Genomic DNA, 18,427 nt, shown 5'->3' on the forward strand with positions numbered 1-18,427 from the left:
ACCTTTGGTCCAAGAGCTCCTCCATTGGGAGCAGCGGGGCTGAGGAGCAGGAAGTGAAGAGAGCTCAGGTCCTGCCTTGTCTTTCCTGCTGGAAAGTCCTGCTACCTTCAGGGTGACCAGAGGCCGTCCTGCTCCCCATTTCTCCCTTCTATCCGGGAGGACTTCCCAAAGCTCCTCCATTGGGAGCAGCCAGGCCCCCTCCTGGGCTCCCCGAGGCTGGCTCTCTCCCTTCCTGCTCAGCCTTCCTGGAGGCCGGGGCAGCCAGGCAGAGGGGCCAGGCAGCCCACCTCCCCTCCTCTCCCTGCCTGCCTCCGCCCAGCTCTGCTCCGCCTGGCTCCCAGCAGCAGCAGCTCCTCCTGGGCCGGCCTGCCTTCCTTCCCTGCTGCTGCTGCTGCTGCTGGCTCCCTAGTTTCCAGCCAAGCCACCGGCACCTCCTCCTCCTCCTCCTCCTCCTCCTCCTCCTGCTCCGCTGCTGAAGTTTGGGCGCCAAACGCCGTCCAGGGATGGAGACCGTCAACCAGGTAGATAAGCTAGAGCCCCGCAGGCTGCTCCCCTGCCTGCCTTCGCTCCCCCGGGGCTGCTTCCTTCCTGGCGGGGCTCCCCCTGGGCTCCTCTCGCCCCCCTTTCAACCCGGGCTCTTTCTCTCTTTCCTCCCCAGCTGGCCACCAAGGGCACTTTCCGGGCGGTCAAGGAGCCCCTGGCTTTCCTCAGGGTCCTCGAATGGGTGAGTCGGACGCCCGGGGGCAGGGAGGGCATCGGGGGGGGGGGGGCATCGGTCTTGCCTGCCTGCCTGCCTGCCTTCTTTTCTTCCTCTTTCTTCGTTTCTTCCTTTTTCTTCATTTCTTCCTTTCCTCCTTCCTTCCTCTTTCTTCATTTCTTCATTTCTTCCTTCTTTCCTCCTTCCTTTCCTCTTCTTCCTTCCTTCCTTCCTTCCTTCCTTCCTTCTTCCCTTTCTTCCTTCCGTCTTCATTTTTTCCTTCTTCCTTCCTTCCCTCCCTCCCTTCCTTCTTCCTCCCTCCCTCCCTCCCTTCTCCACTGTTTTAAGGGCTTTACAGGCATCCCTGTCAAGTCCAGGTGGGTCACCAATCCCCCCCCCTTTTTTTTGATACTTCTTCTCCAGCCCCAGGTTTCCCTTTCCCTCTTGAGGGGACCATGCTTAGGGTTTCCAAAGGAGAACTCTTGGAGCTCCAACCTCTCCCTAGGAAGGGGAGTCCTGGGATTCCCTCCTTGGATAATATTTGAGGACCTTCTCAGGGGGAATAAAAAGCAGAGGACATGACCAGAGCAAGGCTGAAAAACACTCCTGTGGAAATATCCTGTTCATGCTGCTCCCAATGGAGGACCTTTTGAAATTCCTCCTGGAGAGACGGTGGCCTGTTGTTGTTCTGTTGTTGTTTCCCACCTCAATCCATAGGAGAGGCAGGTAAGAAATAACAACAACAACAGAATAATAATAATAATAATAATTATTATTATTATTATTATTATTGACACATGTCCCTCCTACCAAGTGTAAAGCTCTGGAAGGCATACAGGTTTAATGGGGGTGCAGGGTGTGTGTGTGGATGAAGCTGGGAAGGGTGGAAGGTGTGAAGTGACATGGGGACAGGTGCTGGGATGGTCTACAGACACACACTCTTGGATGGTGTATAGACACACACTCTTCCTAGCCACTAGCTGGAGAAAGAATAAGGAGATGTTGACTAAAGAGTTGCCCTTGCTAGTTTATCGCAACTGCCCCTTCTTAAAGGCCTGCTTGCCAATCTTCTCTGGCAGTCTGCAAAAGCATACAATAAGTGGGTTGACTACTTCACCCTCTTCACTTTTTGAACCTTCTTCCAGTATCTCTGGGATGAATAATATGTTAGATGGATAATATGTTGCATCCCAGATTCTGAAACACTCCCCCCCCCCCTTTATTTTATTTTTTGGCTTGGTTCCCTTGGCTTCATTAAAGGAATGCACAAAATTACAAAATATTAAAAGAAATGAAGGCTTTCTATCCAATCTCCCTCTCTTTCTTTTGCCTACTTTCTCTTGTTCGCTATTTAGCCAATCTAGTCTCAGTGCCTGAGCAGTAAATTGAGGCAGATAATTGGTTAGCGGAATAATGTCAGTGTTTGTTTCTCTGATCGTTATTCGGAGTGAAATCTGCAGGTCAAATGACATCCATTGCCAGTAGGTCTAAAGGAGAAGGAAGAACCTAGCTGAATGGAAAGTTCAGAGCATGTCATGGAGGATTAATCACATTCCTTCTAATGTTGAACAGCTAGGAAATTATGTAATATATACATGTGTTGTGCATGTGTGTGTGTTTACACATATTTTGAACTTCTAGGTGCATATGAAGCTGATGTTGAGATATGTGCAAGCTCTTTGAAGAAACAGTATCTTGAGGATGTTTTGTTGTCCCAGTGTGAACTTGGTGTTAAATACATTGTTTAACATGTCTTGAAACATATTTGAATATGCACAAGTTATATTTCCCCTAAGGTTTTCACAGTCAAGTATTCTGCATTGATATCCACAAGGGCTCCTCTGTTTTATGCTCTTTATATTGGAACACTTCAAGATCTCTTGCTTGGTGGTGGTTGTGTACAAACATGGTAGTTATAACTTCCTGCTAAAGACAGATGCATTTGACATAGGGATTGTTGTCAAATGTCGATCTCTCCGCTTTTCTTTGCCCCAACTGTTGCTCCTTCTGTTTTAATACTGTAGTTATGGAGTGCATTAAAATGCTTTTCTAAAAGTTTTAGTTGCTAATGAATTGTTCAGCAGGAGCAGTCTGTTACTTGCTGGGAATATCAGTTGGTCATATGCTCACATTTTGGGTCCAACTTTTCTACACTTTGCAGGGAAAGACATATTGTTAGTTCATACTCTTGTAATTTGAACTGTTCCAGAGCTTTTACAATGAATAGTGTATAATAGCAATTATGAAGCAGAAACTCAAGATGTTGTTGGCATGTTGTTCTACCCAGTCTGAAGGGTACCAAAGAGAGACTGAGAAGAAACAAGTCTATGAGAGAAATCTTAACTAATGAAGGAAATTAGAAGCAAGAAGTTATGTTATAGAAGACTGGCTAAACCATAAAATGTTGCAGTTTTCTAGTTGTAGATAGTTTGGGATCCTGGGCAGCTCTAGTCTTGCAATGCTTGTGTGTGTTTGTGTGTCAGGTGTGGGGAGATCTTGCAATCCACCAAGACGTTAGCCCTATGCGGAAAGTTGTTTTTGTATGTGTGTAGAAGGGGCTGGGAGGATGCATGGGAGTTGGGACTTCCCCTTGATAATGGGAAAGGCCTGCAAAGAAGTTGTAACTGTGTTTGGCTAAGTGAGGTTACAGAGCTTGATGTGATTAGAGATCCCAGGAAGGCAGGGCTTCCAATGACACGGATTTTGTAATTGCATTCATTTGAATACAGTTATTGCTTCTTTGCTGACGTTTCCCAACAACACTGAGAGATCAGTTGTTGTATGGCTGGCATACATGTCCTCAGCTGTCTCCCTCCCTCCACTGGAATCCTCAGTTTGGGAGGAGGAGCCCAGGGACGTTGTTGGCTGATAGTAAGGCATTCTGGGTGTTGAAGCCCAACAATATAAGCAGTCTCCCTGGCAAGATTGGATTACAGTTTGAAAAACTAGGGGCTATTTTGTGCACTGGTGTGAGCCATTCTAGGAGTAAATAAAGTAAATGTGTGCCTGACATTACTTCTGTAACAGAAACTTTGGTCCCAGAGGCAAAAATAATGTGGAGAGAATAGGGATAAATTCCTACATTATATATAAAAAAAGAGCTCTGCAATACGTTTCATGAAACATTTTATTCAAAACTAACAACATGTGAAATGAAGTAAACATTTGGAGGAAGTAAACAAGACACAAGTAACAAGTAAACAAAAACATTTGGAACTTTCCAAGGACTAGTGGAAAACTTTTTAAAATACATCAATTATTTTTCTTTCTTTCACCAGCCGTCACTTTTCTTATGATTTTCATTTTGATAGCAAAATGTCCTGATTTATATTTTTTACATGCTGGAGGTATCTGTTGAGGCAAAACTATATGCTTTCCCACTGACTTTCTGTGTTGCTGTTCATGTATGCTCAGTATGGGATTTTGGAGGCAGCTGCTGTTTACCTTACCTGTTGCATGCAGTGCACACGACAATGGTAGTATTGGCTAAAGAAAAGTCCTGCTTTTTCCAAGTTCAGTTCTGTTTATTGCAGTATTTACTGCAGACATACTGCTGCAATCCAGCCTTCTTTACCTTCCTCCCGATGCTGATGTTGCTTTAAAAAAAAAGTTCTAGCTAGACAGAGGACAAGGAAGAAAATTGTGGGGCTAGGTAGAAATAAGAAGCCTTTTTAAAAGGGAGCTTCAATGTCAGAAGCTTTGTTAACTGAGGTACGTCCATAGTAGTATAAAATTGAATAAAGAAAGAAAATACAAAGTACACTAGACAACAGCGCACAAATCTTTAATGAGATCTCACTTTTAGTCCTACTGATTCATTGAGACTATCAGTCTGATCCCATGCATTTTTACTTAGTTCCTCAAGAAAAATACAAAATGGTGATGGTCACAGAAACATCGGGAGATTCAGAAAGTGATTGGGGAAGCAGCACCACCACCAGCAACTTACATCATTTTCCCTTTAGCACTAGGCCCTTAGCCAGTGAGGAGCTGAATTGTACCAGTTCAACATTAGTATACCATCCCTGTTCCTTGGTTGAAAACTATTGCAGTATGTTCTAACAAAAACTGATGATCAAATAGGACTAATTTCAGTGAAAGAACCTGCTTTCTGGTCACAGTATAATCATTTCAACTGAATAGTAAGTGAATGTCTGTTATTGCAGTAGGTGGAGTTAGATATTTACTTGTTCTATAACACCACTGTACATGAAGGAATCTATATAATGAAGGTTCTGGAGTTATTTGCACATGTAAAATATGTTGTCTAGGCAAGGAGGGAAGAATCTAGTTGTGACACCTGATACATAGGGCAATGTCTGAGTCAAATCCTGCACAGATGAAACTCTTCACAGTTTGGGAGTCATAGGCCTGGTATATACCAGCCCTTTGCGGCATCATGACAACGTGCTAAGGCTACCTCGGGGTGGCGTTTCCACACACCTCTCAACTCTAGCACATGACGAGGGCGTCACAATGGTGGCACCCTGTACACATGGGCACCGCCATTGTTACACAAGCACTGCATGGCACTTGTGTAACGAGTGCGCCAATGGCACACTGTGCCACACTTGTTATGCCGCAGCCGTGGCGTAAAAAAACCCCACTTTTCGCGAGTTCTTTTTACTCCGCAGGGAAGCCGTGTGGTTTGGCTGCTGTGGCTTCCCTGCAGAGGGAAAACAGGCGCCAGCAGGCTGCCCTTTTTGGACAGTATGTACCATGCCATTGTCTATTAAAATAAAACTGTGCATGGATTTTCTGTGCAGAAAATGGCATTTTCTACATAGAAATATTATTTTGTGTGCTGAAAGCAAGTTTCCTGTATAGAAAATGTGATTCCCTTCACACCAAACAACATTTCTGCACTGCTGTTTTCTGTGAATAAAGCCCACATACAGTTTTTCCAGAAAAAATCTTGAATAGTTCTTGAAAAATGCAGTTTTCAAGGATTTTCTTATGGGGAGAAAAACAGTTAAATGATGTATTATTGCACATGAAAGTGAAGTTTCAAGGGACAATGCTGGATCAAGAAGTACCCCTAAACTATTCATCCACCTGATGTTGTTGCAAAGAGCACAGGTAATGGGGGGATTTCAAGGCCAGAATGCTCCAGGGCAGCCCTAAGTATTCTGGCCAGTGAAGACAAGCTCTCTGTCTCCTTATACTGGGTCGCTTTCCTACAGCCTTTTGAAGACCCTCCAACCACTTTAATACTCTTGAGGAACTGCACCAAAGAAGAGCAAAGGCAGAAAGATAGCAGACAGGCACACAGAACATCATTCTTCTGATTCTTCGCTCACAGAGCATCCATTAGGCAAAAGTGTTAAATTTAACTACTGCTAATTATAATATAAATGCTGGTTTACTTGAGAAAAATTGAGTTTTTGCTTCTATCAGATAATTCAAAGCAATGTAGTTTGGTCGTTTCAGATGTAAAGCATTGAACTGTTAGGGTCAAATAGAGACTTCCTGAAGAAGGCAATGGATTCTCTTCTATAAATAATACATAATTGTAATTAATAATAGAAATTAAATTTAGTAATTTGCTTAGATGAGCAATAAAATTATCACGTTTGTTTGCCACGCATTACAAATCAAGTATGTGTTTACTCTTGTGTGTCTTCAAGTCATTTCTGACTTGTGGCAACCCTTTCATGGGGTTTTCTGGTGCTAAGAGTGTGTAACTCATCCAAGATCACCCAGTGGGTTTCCATGGGTAAGCAGGGATTTGAACGCTGATCTCCAGGATTGTAGTTCAGTGCTGAAACCACTACACTGCACAGGTTCAGACATGCAATACAATAGTAATATTTGTGTTTTGTGATGTAAATCAATACAGTATTCTTGTTGGCAGATCAGAATTGCATGCACACACACAGAGAGAGAACCTAGCATTTTCTTTTTTAAATGAATCACACCCCGAGGAAGCAAATTGTATATCCATTAACAACTAGGTGTAGTTGGGATTTAGGTGGAGAATACGTTTCACTACCTAAAACACAGAGACTCATCAATTTGAGATGGGTTGCGTTAATTTATTGTTCCTGTTAGGAAGAACAATTAATTTAATCAACTTTCCTCATTGCCAGGTTGCATAGTTTTTGAAGTCTTGTGGAGGGAGAAAGTCTCTGGCAGCAGAGAGTGAGGAGGAGTCTGGTAAGGATTTGGAGCCCATAGCCTTCCTGGATCCTTTCATGCAGCATCAAGAGGGTTGTGGGGAAGGCAGGAAAGGTTCTGTAGGCTGTAGCAGCCCAAGATCCTCAGCTGACTTCCCCTTGCCCATCCCACACAGTATTGAGAGGGCAGGGATAAAGCAGGCAAGGATCTGAAAGCTTACAGGATTCTTTCCTTGCTCACCTGTACCTGCTCACAGTATGATATTAGGAGGCAATTATTTCTGAGGGCTGAGAAAAAACACAAGAAATGAGCTTGAGGAGCATTCCTCCTGTTGAGGTTTTGAATAGTCAAAAAGCCCCTCTGTCATTCCCCCCCTCAAGCATTTAAACAGTATTTCCATCTTTGTCATAAACAGATCACTACTAAAATGAATGCACTAAATGGAAGGACAAATAGCAGATTAAATTAGACTATTCAAAAAGACAAAATGTTGGGAAATAAGAAAGGCTTTGAGACCACAATCAGATGACAATCAACAGTTGCCCACACTCTCACCATCATTCTTTCAACAGTCTGCTGTGTGTGTATGTGCTATAAAGTCACTTGTCAACCTATGGCGAGCCCATAAATTTCATTGGGTTTTCTAAGGCAAAGAACACGCAGGGGTGATTTTACTAGTTCCTTCCTCTGAAATATAGCCTACAGCACCTGATATTTTTTGGCAGTCTCCCATCCAAGTGCTAATCAGAGCTGACCCTGCTTAGCTTCCAATGTCCAATGGGATCTGGGGCATTTAGGGTATTTATTCAGGTTAAAACAGGCTGCTACTAATAACTAAAATCTAGCAAACAAAGAGATTCTGGAAGGTAACTTTACCTGACACAATCCCTCCACATAAGCACCATGATTAGAAAGTGTTATGAGATTATTGTCCCAGAATCTATGTTGTTGCTATCAAAAAGCAATGCCCAACCCTACGTCATCATCAAGTCATCTTGGCATTTTCCATTTATGGCTGGGTTAGATATGCATATGTGGTTTTTACCCCACTTATTTGTGACAGCTGGATCTTATCATCTCTCCAAACCAATTGGCATCTTCACTTCTGTCCTAAGAACTGGGCCAATATAATTTACAATAAGAAATGATAGAAAGCAATCTGAATTAGCCCAATTTACTTCAGCATTGACTGAATCAGTTGCATGGCCCTCATATTGACTTAGCATTGGAGTAGTAATGCCATGGTTTGAATGTAGGACTATGACTCTGGAGACCAGGGTTTGATTCCTAGCTCTGCCACAAAACCCGTTGAGTAACCATGGCCAAGTAACCCTCCCTCAGCCTCAGAGGAAGGCAATGTCAACTAAGCCATTTCTGAAAAAATCTTGGGACGAAGACCCCATGATGGGGTCCCCATAAGTTGGAAATGACCTGAAGGCAACAACAACAACAACATTTTTTAATCATTGGGGATGAAAAAAATTCATTTAAATCTCCAGTTTAATGAAAGTAGAATTTCTGCATCTCTTGGAAAGTATGATAACATTTGCACTTCACCTCAGGCATTTGTACAGTTACAAGATTTACAGGGCATTTTGAAGAAATAAAATGCTGACAAAATAATGCACATGGTTTAAAATAAGAATCTCTGAAATGCACATAATTGAAAAAAATATGGGTAAACATGCTTGTTAATGAAGAAACACTGCTTAAATTAGGTAAATTGAATCCGAATACAATGTAATCAGAAATGTATGCAAAGCTCAGTGTGGGAAGAAAACACAAGTCTCACAACTTAATATGAAACAAGTATGGGAATTAAATACAGGTAGTGTTGGGAGGAAGTCAATTACATTGAAATTTAGAGATTTTAGACCTTCTCTGTGCCTAATAACAGAAAAGGCATTTTATTATTTTGTTGCTGGTCTTAAATCTTCCAAAATTATTGCTTTAAAAAAAGGAGCAGAACACTGTAGACATCCCTACTCAGTTTATATTCTTTAGAAAGTTTTACAGTGGTGTCACTAAAACACTCAATGTTCTTTTTAAGCGTTTTTAACACTTCCACTGAATGCCTTTCTACTAGAAACAGGCTGGAGTATGGTTGGAAAGCATTGTTAATTACCCAAGTGATAAAAGTCTGCTTGAATCAACCCACAGACTATAAATCTATTTACTGGTGAGCAAAGTCTATTAAACAGAACAGGACTGAATAAACATGGTTAGTATTACACTTTTAGTTTTACTATTAATTTTTACTTACAATTCTGTCTTATTTATTTGCCTTTCCACATAATGGAAAGGTTCAGTATTACATACTTCGTTTGGTCTCCATTCTCTCATCCGGAACCGATTAGGTCCAAAATCACCTTTGTTTTCTTTAGAGTCCTTTCTTAATCTTTCTTCCATCTCTTTAGCTCTATCAATATTGTCAATCTTGTGTCTTTTCTGACGATAAGTGAAGGAGAGACCTTCAAGTCTCTCCCACCTAAAGTCAATACCTAGGTTCTTCAAAATATTAACCAAGGTCCTGTATTTTTGACGAGACAACATAACAGCCGGCGGAATATCCTTAAATATCTTAGCTTCTTTATCCTCTATGATCAATTTATTATTGTAACTGTTGTGAATTATTATATCTCTAATCCTGGATCGTACACAACATACCACAATGTCTCTTGGCAAATTCTTATCCTTTGCTTGGCTAGATTGTATTCTGAAGATTTTATCTATCTCCCATTCTGTCCTTTCCAAAGAGAAACCTATAAATTCAGCTAAAGACGGAACAATACGTTCAAATAAATTTTCCCCAGGTTTTTCACTTACCCCTCTGATTTTAATAGATTTTTCCCTATATTTTAATTCTTGATTCAAATCTTTCCAGTATTGTTGCTCCTGTTTTTGTACTAAATCTATATTAGATTTCTCTAACTCCAGAGTTTTTACTTTATAAGTGTCTAGATCCTTTTGAGTTTTAGATACATCTGTTGAGATTTTATCCATTCTCTTCCCTAAGATATCTAATTCCTTCTTTAAATCTTTTCTAATCTCGGACCTAGTTTCCTTAATTTCAGATCTCGTTTCCTTGATTTCTTCTCTAGTTTCCTGACTCGCTTCCTTAATGTCCTCTTTTAATTCTGATCTTAATTCTTTCATTTCTTGTCTAATTTTCCTAATTTCATCCAATAGCAAAATATTAGGATCTGTGACCTTGATACTATCTTCCAATGATCCTCTCCTTTGAGTTGTTAACTGCAATTGGCTTTGAGTCAAAGTTTTTTTGGGTTGTGCCATATTATTACTATGTTCTTTCTAGAAGATAGAGAAAAAAAGAAGGGGGAAAAAAAGAGAGAAAAAGAGAAAGAAGAGAAAACAAACAAACCAGTAAGTAACCGTCAACCAATCAATTTTACACTATAAATCTCCTAAGATTTCCAGCTGGTCACTTTATAAATTGTTACAGCCCTATATTCTTAATATAGCAATAAAGTAACTAGTAAAGATACTTAACTTAATAATCTTGTACTATGCTACACTAACAGTACAATCCAGGGGACCTTGCAACTTTGTATTATTAGTAATAGATTCCCTTATTGTCTTATAGTATCAATATACACTTCCATCCCCTGCAGAAACTATGTGTATTCCTATTGCTCCTATTATCCCTTTTTCCCTTTAATCTCAAATTTCCAAGATTAATCTTTATCTAATTACACAATAACACTTATAAAAAAGTGATTTAAGAAAATACATAGAAATTTCCAAAAAGCAAGTAATTGGGTTCTTACAGCTTCTTTTCTACGAACAGAACTTCTTGTGTCCATGTACAAATAGTCACTTTGTGATGTTCTTATACCAATTTAGTCCAATCGTTGGGTTCTTATCTTGTATATGTTAAATCCAGAAGAGGAAAGAAGTGAGGTGAAGGGCCCCTACTTCTTAATTAGTTGTTTCTTAGTTTCAATAGAAACTTCTCCTTAGGGTAAGATGTTCAAACACAATGAATTATAAACATCCATCAAAGTTGCAAAAATAGTCTTATAATAGAAGGATCTTCAAGTTAGAAAAGTAGCATATATCCAGAAGGAATATCAAACCCACAACAAAAAGAGAGCAAAGGGCCAGTCAAAGCTTCAGCGTTACTTGGCACCCAGAAGTATCTTTTATGATATGGTACTCCGATAAAATTAATAATGCTTCAATCCTCTCCAAAGTTCAGTTGGTCTTTCAATAAATTCTTCACCAAGGTTTCTCAAAGCTTTTCAAGTTCCATTAAAGATTGGTCAATAGCACACAAAAAAGAAAGACAGGGGGAAAAAAAAACCACCTCACTGCTCCAAAGAAAAAAAGAGTTCCTAAACCATTCCTCTGCTAAATGTCTCAGTCAAGCAGAGGAAAGAAACATAAACAAACTCCTTCGCCGCCTTGTAAGCTGCTGGTAATTGCTGCTATTAAATGCTTCTTGGGCTACTCCGCGGCTTTTTTCCTGTTCCCCTTTGCCTCCTTCCAGCTGTCTCGCAGAGCTTTAATTGCTTTTCTTTTTCTTTTCTTTTAAGAGCGAGTAGCCTTCCTTTTACAGGCCAAAAAAAAAAAAGCTTTTGCCAGCTCCAAAAAATAAACTCAAACGAACCTCAAAGTAAAGGCATTCAGAAGGAAGACTTCATCTACCCATCTTCGTTACTACAGCCACAATTTAAGTGAGTGTGGGCTTCATGCCTGCCGCTGAAACGGCTACAGCTGCGGGAGGCATTAGTTCTTCGACCTAAATGAAGCAGCTTTATGAGGGGGAGGGAAAACTCCTACAGCCCCCAAAGCCTGCCTCAAGGTCCCCAACGAACCAAATTGGATACCTTCTTATATCAAAGAAAGGTATGGACGGGTTAAAGGCAGCCCCGTTCCACCAAGAACCACAGCTGTGGAGTCGCTATCAGGAACATTCCTAACCTGCGTCCTCCTGCAACACCATCACACCGGAAGTTCTCTACAGCTGTTTCTTTTTGAGTGCTAAATGGCATGTGATATGACCAGTTCTCTCTCTCTGTTTTAAAAAATAAAGTGCTGATTGCTATTTTATTGAGCTGCTTGTAGCTGTTCGTGTTAGCAGAGTTGTGCTTTTTCTTTGCTACGTGCTACTGTGTAACACATTCATTTTTTAAGTGCAATGGAACAGCTGAGTTTCTAATAAGAGTCTGAGTTTTGTATTAGTACTTACCTTTGCTATAAAAATTTGAACTATTCTTGCTTCCCCCTATGTCCCCAAAAGCCTTCATTTGGGATGCTTCATTTTGTGAGTTGCAGACAAGGGCATGAAGCTAGGATCTTCTTTCTGTGGGCTTTATTCACAATAGGGGTAAACATCCACTTTTTGGATGCTTTAGTTCATCACAGTTCACCCCAAGAAACCTGAGCTAGCTTACATCTTCTTAAGAACACATTGGAAGACCTTGCAAAAGTTTATTTATTTATTTATTTATTATTATTATTATTATTATTTATTATGGCATTTATACCCCACCCTTCAGCCCTAAAGGCTATCAGAGCAGCTTACAACTATTACATTTTTGGATTACAGCCCCCAGAACTGTCAAGCAGTTGTAGTTGTAGTTCAAAAAAGTAATTTTTGCACCCAGTGCAGTCCTGCTCCTCCTAGAAGTGGATCTTGCCACAATGGGGTAAAGTGTGTTTCCCAGATGTAAGGTAGCAAACTCCCTTGGTTTCTTCTTGTCCTTGCAGACTATTTTTCTTAATTGAATTAACACCATGGTTGTTATACTTCAGAATTAATCCAGTATATATAAATTATTTTTGAACTATTTTTATGGATTAGTGGACACACAACATTTTTTGCAATGTAATTCTTTGTTGATTAGACACTAGTTTAACTATGTCACAAAAATGGCAGGCCTTTCATACAAGCCTGTGCCATCTATGGAATACACCCTTCTCCTTTTATGATTATTGCATAAAGAGACAAAGCATTGCTTCTTTTGTTCATCTGCTTCTATTACTAACTACTTAAATACTACCACAATTTAATTCTGCAGTTGTTAACTAACCTCTCTAAACCCACCTCCTTTCTCTGACACCTAATGAGTTCCTACTGAAGCTGTTTCCACAGCTGCTACTGAGGCAAACATGATTTAAACCAGGACATTCCCAAAGTGTGATGCTTCAGTGATTTGAACAGTTGAGACAGGGAAGTAGGAGGTTATCCTTCTCTTCCATACCCTTATGTGAACTCCCTATAAAGGCCACATGTGTGATAACCCAAACACTGCAATTGAACCAAAGTAAAATAAAATAATTTTGTTTGTTTGATGAAATCTGTAAAGAATTGAGTCTAAAGTTTATGCTGTGGCCTTCAAATACAGGCTAAACTTTTTTTTAAAAAAAATGCTACAGTTGAAGAAAATGAAAATGACCACAGATGATTGCATAACTTTAAAGCAAGTGATGAAGACATAGAAATTGTCAACTTTTTTTTATACATCTAGGCAAAGTCATTAATCATAATGGGGACTGTACTGAAGAAATAAAAAGAAGACTTGGGCTGTATCTGCTCTGTAGAAATAATCCAGTTTGACAACGCTTTAACTGCCATAGCTCAATGCTATGGAATTCTGGAAACTGTGGTTTGGTGAAACATTTAGCCATCTCTGTCAGAGAGATCTGGTGCCACAACAAACTGCAATTCACAGAATTCCATAGCACTGAGCCATGGGAATTAAAGTGATGTCAAACTGGATTATTTCTAAACTGTGGATGCACCCAAGGACTTGGAAAGACAGCTAGGATGGAACCGGGCAACTTCATCAAGTGTAAAGATATATAGGCGGGATACAGACCAAAAAGGGCGGTCTATCTGTGCCTTGTTTTCTTGCGTGAGGAAGCCATAGCAGACAAACCGCGTGGCTCCCTCGCGCAGCAAAAAGCGGGTTCTTTCTGCGGCACCATTGTGACAAGGCAGTGTGCCAATGGCACACTTGCAGTATCACAATGATGCCGGGACATGTGGACGGTAGGCGTCCGTCACATCAAAATGGCAGCGCCTGTGTGTACAGGGCGCCACCATTTTGATGCCCTCGTCACGTGCTAGGGGTGAGGCACATATGGGCGGTGCGCCCTCGGCCAACCCCTAGCACGTGACGAGGGCACACTTTAGGCCGGTATGTATAGTGCCATACTTAGATATCAAAGTTATTGATGACACAACCTCTGGACAGTGAAGAAAGCTGGCAGGAACAGTATTAACCCATTTGAAATCTTGTGCTGAGCAAAATTATGTGAATAGCTTAAACTGCCCAAAAAACCCAACAACCACCTTCTCACAAACAATAGCAAGTAAACTGAGGCCTGTTACAGACTGCCAAAATAAAACTGCTTCAGGTCTCTTTGGAGGTTTGCTGTTTAAATGATGCGTGCATCCTAAGAATCCGGAAGCTGCACCAAAGCTGCACTCCAGTGCTTAGGAATGGAGTGTGGCTTTGGCACGACCTCCGGACTCGTAGGACCCATGCATCATTTAAATAGCATACCTCCAAAGAGACCCGAAGCAGCTTTATTTTGGCAGTCTGTAACAGGCCTGAGGCTGTTGTGTTTTGGAGTTATCATGAAACAACATGACTCATTAGAAAAGATAAGGTTTATGAAAGTGGAAGGCAGTGAGAAAAGAAGACCACATTACAGGGTGGTTATGTGTGTATTATAGTCTTAAAAAATGTAGACATTTCTAATAGTTAGGAGGAACCCGATTAGAACTTAAGATTCTTCCCATCAGAAATAAATGAAGAGCATTTACTAAATAAGAGTCAGCATGATATAGTGGTTTGGATGTTGGAATATGACTTTAGAAGACCTGCTAAACTGGAATTCCACTAAATGACCTTGGATAAGTAAGTCACACTCTCCCAGCCTCAGAGGAAGCCAGTGGCAAATCTGTTCTGAATAAATCATGTCAAGAAAACCCTAAAATAGGTGCATCACAACAACAACAATGGTGTGCCATGATGGCCTTTTAAAAATTAGGACTCCTTGCATGCCACACTATTTCTACATAACCATAATCTCCCATGTTTTATTTTTTTGAAAAGCACTTTCATTTGCAGCACAATTTCATGCAAGTTTACTCAGAAGCAAATCCCACTGTGTTTAATAGGGCTTAATTCTACCTAAGTGTGCCTTAGATAACATTTAGTCAGGAAGTGCTGCTGTGTTTTCTTAAATAAAAGTTATGATTTCATTGTGAGTCTTGAAAGATCAGTTTTACTAATTTTTAAATGCTTGTTGATGACTTGAACAAAACCTGACAGGCATGTAGCTTCTGATCTGAATAGCTGTCTTTGAAAGAAAACATTAAGCAGAAATAAAACAGGCAGAAGGCAGTTAATGGATCAACTTGTGATTTTCTTACATCTCGGTAAAACATCTTTCCTTTTCAGTGGCGCCTTCACTCCAGTATTTCTCTTCCCCTTACCCTCTTTAATATGCATTTCACTTTGTCTTGAGGCAGAAATTGCAAACTCTTTAATGTACAGATAATGCCAGTATATTTATCTCCCCATCTGTAGCTGAAATTTATTTTGGAATCATATCATGGCAGTCTTCAGATAATCAAAGCCGACAAACCTCAACTTTCAGCATAAATCAGCATAAGCAATGGAGAATTAGAGCAAAATTGTATTCTAGGAACACAAATACTCTCTTTGGGTTGGTGTAATGTATAGAGAGCAAACGTTTCCAAACAGGGGTTTTTGTGTGTGTGTGTGTAGGAAAGATTCAGGTCTAGCCTTGTGTTGAGTTTTACAAGGAAATGTCCTGCATTGAGGTTGAGTTTATATTGAATGGGATGGAAGAAAGGTTTTCATAAATCCTGAGGGCCTTTTCATCTGCTGCTCCCAGGCTATGGAACGACCTACCAGAGGAGATCTGTCACATTACCACTCTAGAAGCCTTTAAAATGGCAGTTAAAATGGATTTCTTCTGGCAGGCCTTTCCAGATTAGGCTTCCCTCCACTGACATTGATGGCCCCCATCTACTCCTGGAACAATAGACATTTTGCCTCAATTATGTATTTTCAATTATGTATTTTCCCTGGATGAAGATTAACCTTCCATTTTGAAGCCAAGCCCTCCCTCCAGTCCATCTGCCTTGGTCAAGGCCTTGGAGGTAGAGAGGAACTGCTGGACCTCTTACCCTTTCCCACCACCACTCCCTTCTCCTTCTGTGTCATGTCTTTTTAGATTGTAAGCCCGAGGGCAGGGATCCGTCTAACTAAAAAGATTGCATGTACAGCGCTGTGTAAATTTACAGCGCTTCATAAATAAGGGTTAATAATAATAATAATACCTTCAATTTTAGCTAATTTTTCTTTTTTCTTTTAATGAGTATTTTATATTGTCATTTACTTTATATTGTTACTGTTTTTAGATTATTACTTTTTATGATTGGGAGGGGGTTGGGGTAGGGGATTAATTAGAAATGTAAATTTTAATTGTATATTGCATGTTATTATTTTTCTGTTGTAATCCGCCTCAATCTACAGGGAGAGGCGGGCTATAAATAAAATCTATATTATTATTATTATTATTATTATTATTTTCAATTGGTTTAAAGAGCTTCAGCCAGAGTACTAATAGGTTGCCAGATTAATTTGAGCTGATTTGGGTGTGTAATTCTCTTCCATTTTTATTGTTTCGTTTATTTATTTTCAGACCCTGCTGAAAGAAGTAATTTTAAATTTAAATTTTCTAAAAACCTTAGGAATATGGTATCTTTGGGACCAGGTCCTCCCACATACGCTCATCTTAACACTACTCTGTTAATTACTGTGTGTCTCAGCACCACCAGACGTTACGTGCAGTAGAAGCAATGGCTTCTTGTTTATAGCATACTTATTTTGGAAGGTTAATCTTTTCCGGTCCCAGCTACGTATTCATTTTAGCACAGCTCAATGTGTGCTTTTTCAGAGGGTGAATTGTATGAAAGTGATTAGGTGCTTTTTCTCTGGTGACATGAGTGGGCGCTGACCTTATTATGTTGTTCTGATTTTCTTTTCCTATTTGCTTCTGTTTTTTTATTGACACTGAATTATGTTGCCTGCTTTGATTTGTGTGTCTGTGTGAATAAGGTAGAATATAAATATTTTCATTCATTAATCAAATACTAACTTAAAAAAAAGGAATTGTGAAATGACAGTGTGCATGGCAATGAGACATGTTTTTTTCAATACCAAAAATATGTTTCTCCTTCTGGTGGTGTTTTAATATTCCTTGCATAAACATTTGTATCTCTTTAAATTGCCTTCATTGATGTCATATAGCAAAAATACAATCAGTTACGTTACAGTTGGCCCTCTGTTTCGGTGGAGGATCTGTTCCAGACCTCTCCCCCACAAAAATGGAGGCTCGTGTATATTCAAGCCTCATAGGCTTGAATGGGGTGTGCAGCCTGGGCGCACGGCTTGGCTGTGTGTGCCATTAAAAATAGCGCAAGTTGCCCCGCCATGAATATTTGAGGTTGAGGATCTCAGAGCCGCGAATTAGGAGGGGTGACTATATTTTGTTTGTTGGTATTTGGTGTAATCACATTGGGCCTCCAAAGCATCCAAAATCATTAATAGCCATAACCAGCACACACATTACCCCATAGCACTGGCAATCTTCCCAAACAAGGAATGAATCTAACATACTTTTTAAAGGCCAGCATAATTTCAGACTAATTCTCCACCAAAATTTGCATACTACAATAACTATGCAGGTAAAAAATAGCAATTTGAGAGTGCACAAGTTCAGCCTTTCTAAGAAACAGGGCAGTTTGCATATCACAGTAAGCCACCATTTATGCTAACCATAATTTGTTGCTTAACAAACGAAGTGTACAGCAGGCAAGAGAAACAAGATGACCTCTCTTCCCATTTCCAATTTTTTCCCTCCCAGCTCTTTTCTCTGGGTCTGTTTGAGGCCAGGGAGAGCAGCCAGAGAAACAAGCCACAGTTGCAGATTTAAATGAGCCAAACTTTAAACAAACCAGAGAATGTACGTCAAAAACAAACCATGGTTTCAGGCTATGATTTATGAGTGGTTAACAAATCGTTGCTCCTTAGCATTAAAACATTGTAATAAGCTAGAGTTCAACAACTCACACAACGGTTGATGGTTATGTGTGATTTTAGTCAGTATTAGGCTGCCATAAAAAGCTTGAAGCTCACAAACTCTTAAAGACCTGTTGGAAGCAGAACTGTGAGAAAATGATTACCAGATTACTAAGCAGCAGTTGTAGTTGTTGCTGCTGCTGCTGTTAATGATACTAGGGAAATATCTCACATATAAGAACAGCATTTATAAAGATTATTTTGGCCCTATCCAGATGGGCCTTTTAGCACGTCCTGGCGACATACTAATGTTGCCTCGGGGCGTTGCTTATATACGCCCCGCAACCCTAGCACGTAGCCAGGACGTCAAAATGGTGCCGCCCTGTCGACATGGGTGCCGCCATTGACGTGACGGCCATGTTGCGTCCAAATGGTGCGGCATGGCCGTTATGTCCTGGCGCCCTTTCAGCAACGTCGGAAGCAGCTCCGAAACAGAGCTCCTTTCTCTGCTTGTATTGTTGGT

At 40.4% G+C, this 18,427-nt stretch overlaps 1 protein-coding gene across 1 annotated transcript in view; it reads left to right on the top strand.

Moving 5' to 3' along the window:
* The first annotated feature begins 436 nt into the window (after positions 1 to 436).
* SYNPR (synaptoporin) overlaps positions 437 to 18,427 on the top strand; it is a 222,702-nt gene continuing 204,711 nt past the window's right edge. The window contains exons 1-2 of the mRNA XM_089518948.1: positions 437 to 521; positions 659 to 724. Of these exons, the coding sequence (XP_089375074.1) occupies positions 504 to 521; positions 659 to 724 (84 nt within the window). The 5' untranslated portion in view covers positions 437 to 503. The remainder of the gene's footprint in view (positions 522 to 658; positions 725 to 18,427) is intronic.

This window comes from Sceloporus occidentalis, unplaced genomic scaffold (assembly GCF_023333645.1).
Source record: "Sceloporus occidentalis isolate IW3139 unplaced genomic scaffold, rSceOcc1.0.p SCAF_1, whole genome shotgun sequence".
In the NCBI taxonomy this organism is placed as follows: Eukaryota; Metazoa; Chordata; class Lepidosauria; order Squamata; family Phrynosomatidae; genus Sceloporus; species Sceloporus occidentalis.